Here is a 13,126-nt window from a genome sequence, read left to right as displayed (position 1 = left end):
CCCGTAATGGGACAAGAAATTCACTGATCCGAGGCCTCAGCCACTGGCTCCTTAGAACCGCAGCTTAAATATCTTTTAACTGTAGAAAACCGTATTCTTAGGAGTTTTAAAGATGCAACATTTCTTTGTTGAAAGGACCTCCCCAATGAGGGTTGGGTTGGAGGAATGACTGTTCATTGCTCTAGCGCTATTCTGGTGTGTGAATACAGGCCTCGGATAGATTATTTTTAAATACCCTCCCTCCTCCATGCAAAATGCAGCAACTTGAGCCATTTTTATTTCATCCAAAGAGCCAATACATTTTAAAACGATTCTTTTGAAACCCTCCCCCTTTCCCTGTTTTCTGAGTGCTTTTTTTCAATTTAATATCAGTTTTAGAACGAAAGATTTCTATGCGAAAGCCAAGAGAGGAGCTGGTTAAAAGAGGGGTTCTGTTGGAAGACCCTGAGCAGGGTGAGTTTGCAAATGAACCTGTCATCCGCCTATTCATGTTCTGTGTAGCTGGTCTGCTGCTGACATTATCCCACCCTAGTTATTGCACCTTTAAGAAATAAAATAAGTTAAAGGCTGTTTGCTGAACATGACTCCCGTCCCTTGTCTGTTCTTTGCACATGCTCCCGGTCTGGCTCCTGCCCCTGGCTAGGAAAGCATTGTTGCAAGAGAGAAATTCCTAAGACAAGCGTTCCTTGTTGTTATGCATCTTCCTGTCTGCTGCCGGCAGGGGGATTCTGTGTCATTTCCTGTCATTTCTCTGTTGTATTTTTGTGTCTACCCAGCCTTTTTCCCCACCCCTTTATGCTCCTCTCCTTCACATTCATGCTTACTGAAATCTCCAGGTTGTTCTGATTATCTTTCAGTTTATATCCTAGCCCCAGTGAGAAATAGGTTATCTGTAATGTTGAATTTGATTTGTTTCTAGGATTGCAAGACCAAATGAAAGGAAACAAAAATTCAGTATGGCTTTTGAGCAGCTTGTGTAGAGACATTCCATCAAGAAGGTGATAGGTGTCCTTTACACGCCTCTGAGATAGGCCTGCATTCATTTCTGGGCTCCTTCTTGTCAGAAAGTTGTAGCCAAACTGAAGGAAAAACAGCAAAAATGATTAAAGCAACCTATGAGGAAAGATTTCAGCAAAATAGGGTGAATTATGACTAAAGAGGCCATGGGATGAAACTGAGAAAGGGAAAATGTAAGCTCAATATAAATTTCCAGAGAGTGAGAGAGATGGCAGAATGGGAGAGTGTTCCAAGGTGTAACAAGGGTGTGGCACACAGGAGTGTTTGGTAAGAGATGAAATTTTGTGTGTTGGCTGCAGTCCCCTGACCTGGGTTAGAAAGTGGAAGGGTCAGTTACAATAAGATGAAATAAAGTGCTAGAAAATGAAATGTGGGACTAGGCAAGTACTGCCAGGTGGATAGATTTTAAACAGATCGCAGCAATTAGAGATTGACTCTGATATTTGTGTTGCAAGTCAGTGGAAGGTTTCTACAACTGGTTGCAATTTTAAATCCTGCACTCACAAGTTCAGTGTATTTTCTGAAAGATCAGTATCCTGGAGAGAGGGGAAAGAAAGGAATTTTTTACCCACTTGCATGTGTTCTGCTGGCTTCTGGGTTCTGACATTCAGGTCTTAGTGGTTCATTTTAATAAACTTCTTTGCTGCCCTTTATTCAGTTCTAGACAGCTGCATTGTGCCTAGTACTCGCCTTATAAATCGCAAACAGTGGATGTGAAACTCTAAATTTGAATGTAAATAAAGGAGAGGAGCTGGCAGGGGTAGCGAGGATGTGTTCAGATGGGATGAGAAAATAGGGGGAGTTGTGGCAGATTCCGGAAGGCTGTGTGGCGAAGAGGTGCAGAGAAGGTGATTTATTCACATTGGGGACATAGGGAGTCAATACCCGATGAGCAAGGGCAGCAGACAAAGTCCTTGAGGCAGGCTGACCCAAGCACATGGAGAGCTTTAAAAGCAAAGATGGCCATTTTGAACTAGATTCTGAAATTATGGCGCGCCACTGGAATTGAAGTGCTTGGGAGTGAGGGAATGAGAAGGCAGAACCTGGAGACTAGGGGAGGGCATACGGAGGGAGTGAATAGCTGAGGAGGGGTGTGGAGGAGCAGGTGTAATATGTAGGAATTACCCAAGACAGATGATAGGCAGATTTTAAGGGCAGTGTTTCCCTGTGTGAGGGGCATATTCAGACAGAGGGCATGAAGGGTTAGCCAGAGTTTTAAGGATCCAACATTTCTTCGTTGAAAACCAGAGCCCTGGCTTTGGTTTTAAAATTAAGGCCTCTGTTACATTTGCAAAGAAAACAATTAAAACACTAAGCCCATGTCTACACTACTGGTGCAGCAGTGGCACAGCTATGCTGCTGCAATGTCATAATGTAGACCCTTCCTACAGCAACAGAAAGGGTTTTTCCATCAGTATAGGTAATCCACCTCTGAGCAGCAGTGTCTACACTGGGGGGTAGATTGTTTTAAGTAGAGTGTTCAGGGGTAGCTATGATAACCTAACTTTTAAGTGTAGACCAAGCCGAAGGCCGTGTTTACACTTACAAGCTTACAGCGGCACGGCTGTACGGGTGCTTGTGTATCCACATTATGCTAACGGAAGAGAGCTCTCCGGTCGACATCATAAAACCAGCTCAATGAGCAGCAGCAGCTGTGTTGGTGGGAGAACGTGTGCACATGAGTGCTTACGCCAGCAAAACTTATGTCGCTAAGGGGTGTGTTTTTCCGCAAATTTAGGCTTTGTCTACACTAGCACTTTTGTTGGCCAAGGATGTGAAAAAACACACCCCTGGCCAACACAGACAAAAGGGCCGGTGTGGACAGTGCTGTTGGTGGGAGATGTTCTGCTGCCGACATCGTTGGGAGTGGTTTAATTATGCGAATGGGAGAGCTCTCTCCCATCGGCGAAGAGCAGCCATATGGGAGACCTTAGAGGGACACAGCTGTGGTGGTACAGCTGTTCCCCTGTAAGGTCTGTAGTGTAGACGTAGCCTTAACCAACACAGCAACATCTGCCTGAGTTCTCAGAGACTGTGAAACAATAGCTGAGAGTGAAGTGCTCCATCAATCAAATGTGTGATAACTGATACCAGTGATACTCTGTTAACTATCTGTGGCTCATCAAGGCATGCAAGAAAGTGGGAGGATCACATTATGAAGATCTTATCAAAAGCCCACCCAAAATGAGCGCTCCCTGTAATACTGTGTGGCAGGGCTGAATGAAGGCCTGTGTGGTTGGCTTTGTTTTCCTTAACCAGAGGCTCAACGTTCAGAGTTTAGGGAACACTCTCTTGAAGACCTGGTAAGAAGTAGTGAGGATTAAGGTTGATGGAGGTTATGGAGATACATGCTGGACCTAAATCAAAAAGGAAGGTAGGAGATATGGGACTTTGTTTGAGGAAACTCCTCTTCCCCGTTGTTCGAATGTTCTGGGCTGCCCGTCATTCTCCATGGCAAATGCTGCAGGAATGGCATGTACAAACAAATATGGAAGATATTCGTGCACTAGGCACACTGATTGAATCTTGTCTTCAGAATAAATCTATTGTACCTTCAGTGGAAACCTGGCCAGCATTTTGAGTTCTGTGGCGTAGCATAGTTCAGGGGTTCATTAGAAGGCCCGAAAGTAAGCTGATGCAGAAGGCTGCCAGAGCTTGATTGCAACTATCCCTGGACTGCTGATCATGGGATAGTGCTGCTAGCTGGAAACCTTGTTAATGTGTTCCTTTGTAAATGAGCCCGTAGCCTGGGAGTCGGAGGGGGAAGGAAGATGGTTGGAATAATGGTACTACACAGCAGTGTTCTAGGAGATCAGGCCATACAAGGTCTTTTAGCACGTTGTTGTTGAAATCAAGAGCTCCAAGCTAACTTAGTGCTGATGTTACCATGTGCCATTCTGCGCAGAAAGTAATTCTAGGACCAAATATTCCAGGTGTAAAAGGAGTGTTGTGGATTAATAGCAAACATACTTGCAGACTTTTAAATAGACAATCGGTGGTAATCTATTGCCAGGTCACTGCCTGGCAATAGGTGAGTATCTTCTCAGACTTCATATCTTTTGCCTTTTCTGATGGTTTTCTGTTCATTCCTCACCCCCCATTCCCTCACAGATGGAGAGGAACCAGATAAACTCAGCCATACTGCATTGAAGAATGGGCATACAGTCCCCATTAGTGGTTCTGGAATCTCAAACCTGGCCCATCTGGAGGAAGAGATTGAGAAGAGATCAAGCCTTAAGAAGCCTGTTCCAGTTGAGGAACCAAAAAAAAGACCAGGTAAGAAATCAGGTCGGTGATGCTCAGAGAAATCAGGCTGGCTTCTATTTCTCACAAAGAAATATCTGTTTTGAAACCTCTTCTCTTGAGTTCCCTCATCCCCTGGTCTCTGTAAACATTGTTCTGTGTTTCATTTTGCAGGCTCATCCAGTAGCAATCCCAGTTCAGAAACGGAGCCTCCTCATGAGCCGCATGCACCCAAACAGCCTTTACTTCCTCCGAAAAGACCCTTGTCCTCTTCTCAGGAGGCAAGTGATGTGCAGGCAAGGGATCCAACCCCGGCCAGCCGCACCACAAGGACTTCATCCTCCTCTACTGTTACTGCCGCCACCAGCATAGCAAAGACGGTCAATTTCAGTGTCGCTCCTTCCCCCGCCCCCAGGACTGTGCTCCCTGCTTTTGCCAGCACTAACACTACAGCTGCCACCAGTACAGCCAGTGCGGTGCCTGCCAAACAGCCCCCCATCCCGCCTCCAAAGCCGGTGAACAGAAACAGCAATCCTTTAATGGGTAAGTGTCTGCCTCTTTGCAGGTGGCTGTCAGTCAGGCCTAGGGTGCTCCTTAGTTCTTACTTTGAGATTGCAAACTCCTGTTTGGGAGGGAAGATGTGTTGCCGTGTTCATACAGTAACATGTCTCAAGTGCCTGACATGGAAACTGGGTGTTAATTACTTTCAAGTAACACTACAAACCAAACGATCTGCCTAGCACAGATGTATTCAGCAGCTGATCACATAAGGCCAGTCCCTAGTTTTTCTTTTAAGGATGATGATTGGAGTTGGTTGAGGAGATTAAAAATTACTCTTGTAAAACAAAGTCTTTAATCTTCCACCAAGGCGGGAATGTATCAGCTGTGCTGGACTGGAAGGCTTGGGTTTGTTAGTGGGTCTTAAGAAGCTTTCACCTCTAAATCACCAGTTTATATGGTCAGTGAAAGTTTCTGGTTATAGCTATTTGGTGTCCTAATGAACTGGTAAGTCCCAGTGGGAAATATCCACGTGACAAATCACTTTGGCACTTGGCACGGATGGGTACCTTCGATGCTACTTGCAGCGAAAGCAAAGGACTCGGAGTGGGCTCTTGTGTCTGAACTGCCCCCTTGCTCCTTGAGGTGCTTCCTGAAAGGTGCATTGGCAAGGCAGCAGGGATGCTGGGGAAGCATGCTTCCCTTGCTGCTGTGGATAAATGGAGAAATTCATGCTACAGGGCTGCCTAACAGGCAACTCTTGCCCACTAAAACATAAATTAAGAGCTGATTCTTCCCAATGCTGGTTAAGGCCTTGTCTACGCTAGCACTTATGCTGGCAAAACTTTTGTCGCTCAGGGGTGTGAAAAAAATACACCACCACCACCACCACCACCCCACCCCCCCCCCCCCACCCCCCCCCCGGAGCGACATAAGTTTTGCCAGCATAAGCACTTGTGTGGACAGTGCTGTATCAGCAGGTGATAGGTGATTTTATGATGTCGGCAGGAGAGCAACTATAGACACAACTTGTCAGCACAATTTACAGCGATGATCAAAAAGCGCACTGATTACAACATTTGTGCCTGTCCACACAGCACTCATTGTGTCACCAAAGTGCGTCCACATTTGGTGCTCTAGCATGGACAGTGAAAGCAGTGCATTATGGGCAGCTATCTCACTGTGCAGCTCGCCACATTGTGTGCCGCTAGGAGTTGTGGGAAGGTGGAGAGGATCGCAGTGCATCGTGGATGCAGGCTCAACATCCAGGATGCAGTGATTTCCGTCGCATCATTCCATGGGTTTCTGACGCATTTCGCAGCATTTTTCAGTGGCCCCAATTTCCCAAACACCTGCCGACTCTATCTGAAAGGATGGATCCTGCACTGCTTTCCACTGTTGGTTTTCAGTGTTCTGAACACATTACGGCTGGTCATGAGTTTCCAATCGGAACTGGAATCTGGGGCGCCTGACCTGCTGTGTGCCATGCAAACAAACAGCGCCTTCACAGAACATCTGCACACCGCCTTTGGGCATGTAAAACAAGCATTGAGTCATGCGATCGCATCGTTATGCAGTCTGGGATGACAAGCAGTGGCTGTAGAACTTTCCAATGTGCAAAGCCACCTTCATGGAACTCTGTGCAGCGCTCGCCTCTGCCTTGCGGTGCAAGGACACCAGAATGAGAGCTGCCCTCTTGGTGGAAGCTGGCAACTCCAGACTGCTACCGGTCAGTCACTAATCGGTTTGGAGCTGGGAAGTCCACTGTTGGAGCTGTGTTATTGCAAGTGTGCAGGGCCATTAATGCCATTCTGCTGCACAGGACTGTGAGTCTTGGAAATGAGCTTGAAATAGTGGATGGCTTCGCAACCATGGGATTTCCTAACTGGCGGGGCATATCCCAATTTTGGCCCTGGACCATCTAGCGACTGAGAACATCAATAGAAAGGAGTACCTCTGTGGTACTGCAGGCGCTTGTGGATCACCATGGGAGTTTCACTAACATCAATGTGAGTTGGTCAGGGAAGGTGCATGATGCCTGCATCTTCAGGAACACTGGCCTGTACAGAAAGCTGCAAGCAGGGACTTTCTTTCCAGACCGAAAGATTCCATTGAGGGATGTTGAAATGCCCACAGTGATCCTGGGAAACTCAGCCTACTCCTTCCTGCCATGGCTTACGAAGCCTTTTACAGGCAACTTGGATAGCAGCAAGGAGCACTCCGATAACAGGCTGAGCAGGTGCCCAATGACTGCTGAATGTGCATTTGGCAGCTTAAAAACTCACTGGCGATGCCTTTGTGGCAGGTTAGATCTAAATGAGGAAAATAGTCCCATGGTTATAGCCACCTACTGTGTGCTCCATAATGTTTGTGAAGCTAGGGTGAAAAGTTTTCCCCTGGGTGGAGCGCAGAGGCGGATCGCCTTGCGGCCGAATATGAACAGCCAAATGTCCGGGCTATTAGAAGGGCACAACAGGGGGGCATTTGAATCAGGGAGGCCTTGAGGAACTATTTTGAGCACCAATAAGGCATCTTTGTAAACAGCACTGTGCCATGCTATGACTGCTGTCCAGCTTGCACTGTGTATCAATGTGAGGTGCAACCACCGTGTGCAAGAGACAAACAAAGATTGCTTATTCTTCACAGAGCATGTCTTTATTAAATAACAATTATTCACACATGAAAAGCTGGGCTGGAGGGGAGAAAGCAGTGAGGGGCAGTATGAGCCATGACAGCTGGGTGTAAGTCCAGCTATCGTTCTGTATTGGCTGCAAGGGGGCTGAGCATGCGTGAATTCAGTCTGCAGTGTCATGAGTGACTTTAGCAGCTCTGTTTGCTCCTTCGTGGCTGTTGTCATGCACTCGTGACCTGCTATTACTCGCTCCTAGTTTTCCCGCTGCTCCTGCCTATCAATTTTCTGATTTTCGGGCACTGTTTTCATGCCCTTTTTTCCCCCCCGCCTCAGAGGAGTGGAGTTCTTGGAACATCTCTTTGCTTCTCCACGGTTGGTTTCTTATCAGCCGCAGGCACTCGGCAGGTGTGGAAGGGTTTCCCCTTAAGGGTACATCTGTAGAAGCACAATAACCAATTAAACAATTAACAGAAGCATAATTGTGAGTACAATAACAGCACTGATGCATTGCTGTAAAATACACCTCTTTCTCACTGTCCCCTGGCAAGTCCGCAGCTCGGCGATCAACCAGGCCATGGTGAGTTGTGCCCAGGGAGAGGGGGCACTCAAGCTGGGTGGTTGTTTTGGATATTGATGCAGGTAGATATGGACAAAATTTCAAATTGTGCCACCGCTTCCCATAGAAGCCCATATCTCACTTCTGAGAATAAGCAGGAATGCTAGGTTGCATCTCCTCCATGTGAGCCGCTTCAAACTGGGTCCCTATGCTGCTCACCTGTGTGCCACTTTGGTCCCTGCACAAGTGATTGAGGTGGAAAAGTTTCCTACAATGGGGGAAGAAAAAAAGCAGCTCTGCTGAGGAGTCTCTGGCAAAGGATTGGCAAGTACCTCCAGGAAAGTTTCCTACAGATCTCTCTGGAGGATTCCTGTGAAATCTCCGTGTGCGTTAACACACTTTTCTGCCTGAACAGAAAATGGGAGGAAGCACATGCAAACACAGCTACTCTTGTGCATTTCTATCCCTTCAACCAGCTGTATAATACAACAAAGCAAAGGACAGATGTACCTCATGTAACCGAGCAGCATCAGCTCAAAAAATCACTTACCCAAGCTCCCATCTGCTGCGTCCTGCACTCCACAGTTGGAGGGCTGGGACTGGCTCAAACCCTCCTGTATCACAAAGAGGTCCTGACTCCCCATGTCAGCAAACGACCTGGTCTCCTGCTCCACATCATCCTCCAACTCTACCTCCTCATTCATGACTTCTTCGTCGAGGTTGATTCTGGTGTCCGCTGCCTCCGGGCCCGCGGAGGTATCTACGGGTCTCTTGGCAGTGGAGGTGGGGTCGCTGCTGAGGTTGGCTTCCAGTTCCTTATAGAAGTGGCAGGTCTTTGACTCTGCACCAGAACAACCGTGGACTCCCCAGCCTTTTGGTAACCCTACCACAGCTCCTTGATTTTTGCATGACACTGCAGCATGTCCCGTTCATAGCCCTTGTCCGTCATTAAACAAGAAATCTGACTGTAGGCATCATAGTTCCTTCAGCCGGAGCAGAGCTGGGACTGCATAGCCTCCCTTCCCCAAACGTCAATCAGATCCAGAAGCTCTGGTGTTCTCCAAGTGGGAGAGCATTTGGTGTGTGGAGTCGCCAGGGTCAGCTGGGAAGATGTGATGTGAGCTCTCCAGACCGACCAAGCAGGAAATGGAATTTCAAAAATTCCCAGGACTTTAAAGGGGGAGGGGCAGATGGCTGCAGGGCAGCAGAGTTCAAAGTGATGGCCAGAGCGGTCAGGATGGGCATTGTGGGATACTTCCTGGAAGCCATTTACCTCGACAAAACCAAGGACGGTGTCTGCACTGCTGGTGTAGATGCCTGAGTTAAATCGCAAGTGAAATGTGTTAAGTTTTGGCCTGAATCAACCATTAAAGGACAATCTCCATGTAGATGCTCAGTGAAATGTGTTAAGTGGCCTGAATCAAGCCATTAAAGGACAATCTCCATCTCAGGGCCACTGCATAGCTCTGTCGCTAGTCTTTGGACAGAAGTAGCAGGGAGTACCACAGATCAGGATTGAAGAGTATGGGCAGAGCTGTATAGAGAGAGCCAGCAAAAGACCAACTTGCAGTAGGCTTAGGTCAGTGCTTTCATTCCCCAAGCAAATAACACGACTTCACCAGATTACAAAATAAATACAAACCAAATAAGTCCATTTTTATGCTCTGGGATGCTCTCTGCTCTAGCAGGTTTTACAGTTGAACTTTGCATGGTATTAAACGGCAGATTGCCAGATGACAGAACTAGTCCAACCATTCCTGTTGTGCATGCGAGGAAATACCGTATTTGCTTGCTTCAGCTGCTTGCACACAACATGGGTGGTATTCGAAATGCACCAGCACTAATTACAGATAGTGCTGAGAAAAAAATATAATGAGACAGCAAACTGTCATATTGCTGCTATCCTCAGCCATGTAGGGTGGGGCCTCAGACACCTATGGTTAGAGGGTGTGGAGAGTGAGAGGAGTGAAATATAAGTAGAGCTGACAAGCATCTGCACCTGTTTTGCTTGCTTTGCCTGTTGAGAATCCATATCCAAACAGTGACTTATTTCACAATTCTGCTCTGTACAAACCTGCATTTAAATACTAAACACAGAGCTGTTGTTTCTGATACACAAGTATTGAAAGCAGGATGGGAGTTAGTCATCCGGCAGCATCAGACCTGTATAGTTTCACTACAGAGTCAAATTGAAGGGACGTGTGTTTGGATGGTGTAGACACCCAGGAGGGAAAGAAAATATGTAACGGGATGGTAAGGTTATAGCAAGGAACAATGGATTTGAATTAAGCAAAGGAATGTACAGCCTGAGTGTCAAGGTGTCACCCAACAGAGAGATTGGGGAACTGTCTTCCAAAGGAACTGGTGAAAGCCCTATTGATTGAGAGAATAAAAACTAGATAGCAAAGCACAAAATGGGAGGGAACAGCTGTACACTGGAAAGAGGTGAATGTGGTTAACATGACTGGTCTCTGCTACCTCTGCCTTCTCAATCCGGACATTAGACTCCTGCGCTGTTGTCCTCTTAAAGATCACTTTTCAGCAGGATAGGCTCAGGAAATGCTAACTTTCACATCACTTTTACCCTACAGTCGTTCACAGTGTATGCATGGATTCTGTCAAGGCCGCGCCAGTCACAGGGGCAACTGTGGCGTTCACATCAAAGTGGCTAATTTAGCCTTTACTAGAGTAACATATTGGCTTCTGTGTCGGATCAGAGGAGTTTATGCTGTCCTGGGCGCAGTGAAACTAATTTTTAGCCCAGAGAGAGACTCCTGAGCTTTACTCATAAAGGGAGACAGATTGGATTCACGGGACACTTGGGGGTGCTCTGCTTTTCTAACTCCCATTTACAGGACATGCCAGCTACTTGGCTCCTCTCAGAATCAGGCTCTTCGTACCCAGACTTGACCTCGTAGAGCTGATCCTGCGTCGCTTTGCGTGGCACTGAAAACTCTCCAAACTGAAGTCCGCACTAGACAGGATCCTGGCCCTTAATCTGCAAGGGAAAAGTGTAAATTCTAAACATCTGGAAAATGTGTCCACCTCTGTATTACTGCAGTCTTCCCAGAAAGCATGATCTCCTGATCTCTTGCTGCCTTTTGTGGTTCTGCAGCAGCACTGGACGACTAGCTCTTGTTCCAGATCTGGGGAGTGTGTTGATACAGGTGTGATTGTGGCAATGAACACAAGCTGACACAGAAGAAAACTGACATTTTCCAAGCAGTGTGGTAGGAAAGAAATTGACCTTTCAATCCTAAGAAGCTGCTACCGCATAAATATTACAGACCAAAAAGCCACTGCAATAGAGCCCTGTATGGCACTTTTTGTTAATCTCGCTTCCTCCCACTATTATAGCTGTGGGATACCAGTCCCGCTGCAGGGTTCTGCAGTGCAGCAAGAGTCCAATATCCTTTTTAAACACTGGGAGTTCCCCCTGTAGGATAAAAGTGACATACCAAGTGTGAAGAATCCAATTTTGGGAGCCACTACTGAAGACTATATTTTCTGGATGGGGAGGGATACCTAACGTTTGGGCCCCAGCCCTCTTCCCCAAGTCACTTCATTCTTGTCATTCTCTCCTTGATCAGCATCAAACAGCACAGACCCCCATATTAAATTCAGGCGTGCCCCACAAATTCGGAAGGGGCTTTCCCAGCTGTAGATTTCATGGGTCCTATAAACCCCTCTGGACACATGAAGATTCATGGAGTCGGCTCTGCCTTAGATATTAGTGACCACAGTTGAACCATAGATGAGGGGTGAGCTGGTAACAGGACTTACGGTGACCGAGTGTTGAGTATATATGGAGTAGGGAAAAGCACTTTCATCCTGGGGGGAGGGGTGGCTGGCAGTAGTGTTCTCTGGGGCTAGCTCTGACCGCTAAACTGAGTGTGAGCACATTAGCGTTTCAGTCCCACTGACTTTTTTGTCTTCAGATATCAATATTCCAAAAGCATTTTTCAAAAGGAAAAGCTTCAAATGCAGCTGAAATCTGAGGTTTTGTTGGGGATGTTGCATCAAATTCCATTGTAAGGTGATGGCTGTAAACACAGGCACAAAGTGTCCTGGTGCATGCATTCCTGCACTGGGTGAACAATACCCGGATCTGCATGTCCTGCACCTGCCAGGGGAATGCTGCCTCTCCTGGAGCTGGCCCTGCTTTTGCACTCTCTCCAAGCCCACCTTCCATGCAAAGCAGCGAGAGGAGCAGGAGCTGTCCCAGCCTGCTCACTCTTGGCTGCCACCCTGACTTCTTACCTAGGTAGCTAGAAAAGCAAGTGAGAAGCTTTGCCACCCAGTTACCTGTGGCATCTGGCTTTAGGGTGTGAGCAGCTGAGGCTGCAGGAAGACATGTGATCTCATCAAAGTCTTGGTGGGTCAGGATCCGCCTGTTTCTAACCACTGGACCCTGTAGCCTCATGAGCGTTTTCCATGCTGAGCCAGATAGTGAGGGAGGGGTCCCGGGATGTCACAGAGCTCTAATAAAATGGGGGATCTCACTTCTCTTCCAGCTGAACTGTCTCAAGCAGTGAACAGTGGCACGGGCTTATCAAAGCCTTCCCCACCCTTACCGCCCAAGAGAGGCATTTCATCTAACATGACATCCTTGCTGGAGTCAGCTGCTGCCGTGAAACCACCGAGCGATAGGATGGTGACGGCTTCTCGTCCCGCATCGATACCAGTGCATATCACCGTGTCTCACCCACCACCTTCGCCTTCTCCACCATTGCCCAGCCACATACCATCCGAGCCCCCACGCACACCCCTGCCTGCCTCCATCCCTGCAACGGAACCCCAGCTCTCCCTGGAACTGCCCAAGGAGATCCCTCAGCAGGAAGATCTCAGGTCACTGGAAGTGCCCAAGCGGATGGCAGAGCAGGGGTTCGGAGAACCTCACGTGCCAACCCGGCTGCCCCAAATCCCACTGCACATCCGGATCCAGCAGGCACTGACAAGCCCCTTGCCAGCTACCCCACCTGCGGAGGGGTCACACCGGGCTCACTCGCTGCTCTTTGAAAATGACAGCTTCTACGAGGAGAATGGCACCGTGGGCCGCACCAGGTCGCTGCCGGTTACCATCGAGATGCTGAAAGTGTGAGTATAGATAGACTCTGTGCATGCAGGAGCACTGACGGGCAGCCACCACTGCAAGGGAGGGAGGCAGCCAGGCGCGTAGC

The 13,126-nt window shown here is 47.8% G+C and overlaps 1 protein-coding gene across 6 annotated transcripts in view; it reads left to right on the top strand.

Moving 5' to 3' along the window:
* Positions 1–13,126, top strand: part of PHACTR4 (phosphatase and actin regulator 4) — a 91,732-nt gene that overhangs the window by 68,251 nt on the left and 10,355 nt on the right. For 5 of the 6 annotated variants that reach the window (XM_067543253.1, XM_067543255.1, XM_067543254.1 and 2 more), the window contains 4 exons: positions 373–453; positions 4,129–4,293; positions 4,435–4,803; positions 12,461–13,043. In XM_067543253.1, the coding sequence (XP_067399354.1) occupies positions 373–453; positions 4,129–4,293; positions 4,435–4,803; positions 12,461–13,043 (1,198 nt within the window). The remainder of the gene's footprint in view (positions 1–372; positions 454–4,128; positions 4,294–4,434; positions 4,804–12,460; positions 13,044–13,126) is intronic. The other variant, XM_067543257.1, reaches the window with a different exon arrangement.

This window comes from Emydura macquarii, unplaced genomic scaffold (genome assembly GCF_026122565.2).
Source record: "Emydura macquarii macquarii isolate MOO-44397 ecotype Brisbane River unplaced genomic scaffold, CSIRO-AGI_Emac_v2 contig_820, whole genome shotgun sequence".
Lineage (NCBI taxonomy): Eukaryota > Metazoa > Chordata > Testudines > Chelidae > Emydura > Emydura macquarii.
Note: the sequence above shows the minus strand (reverse complement) of the source record. Positions and strands in the feature narration are given on the sequence as shown.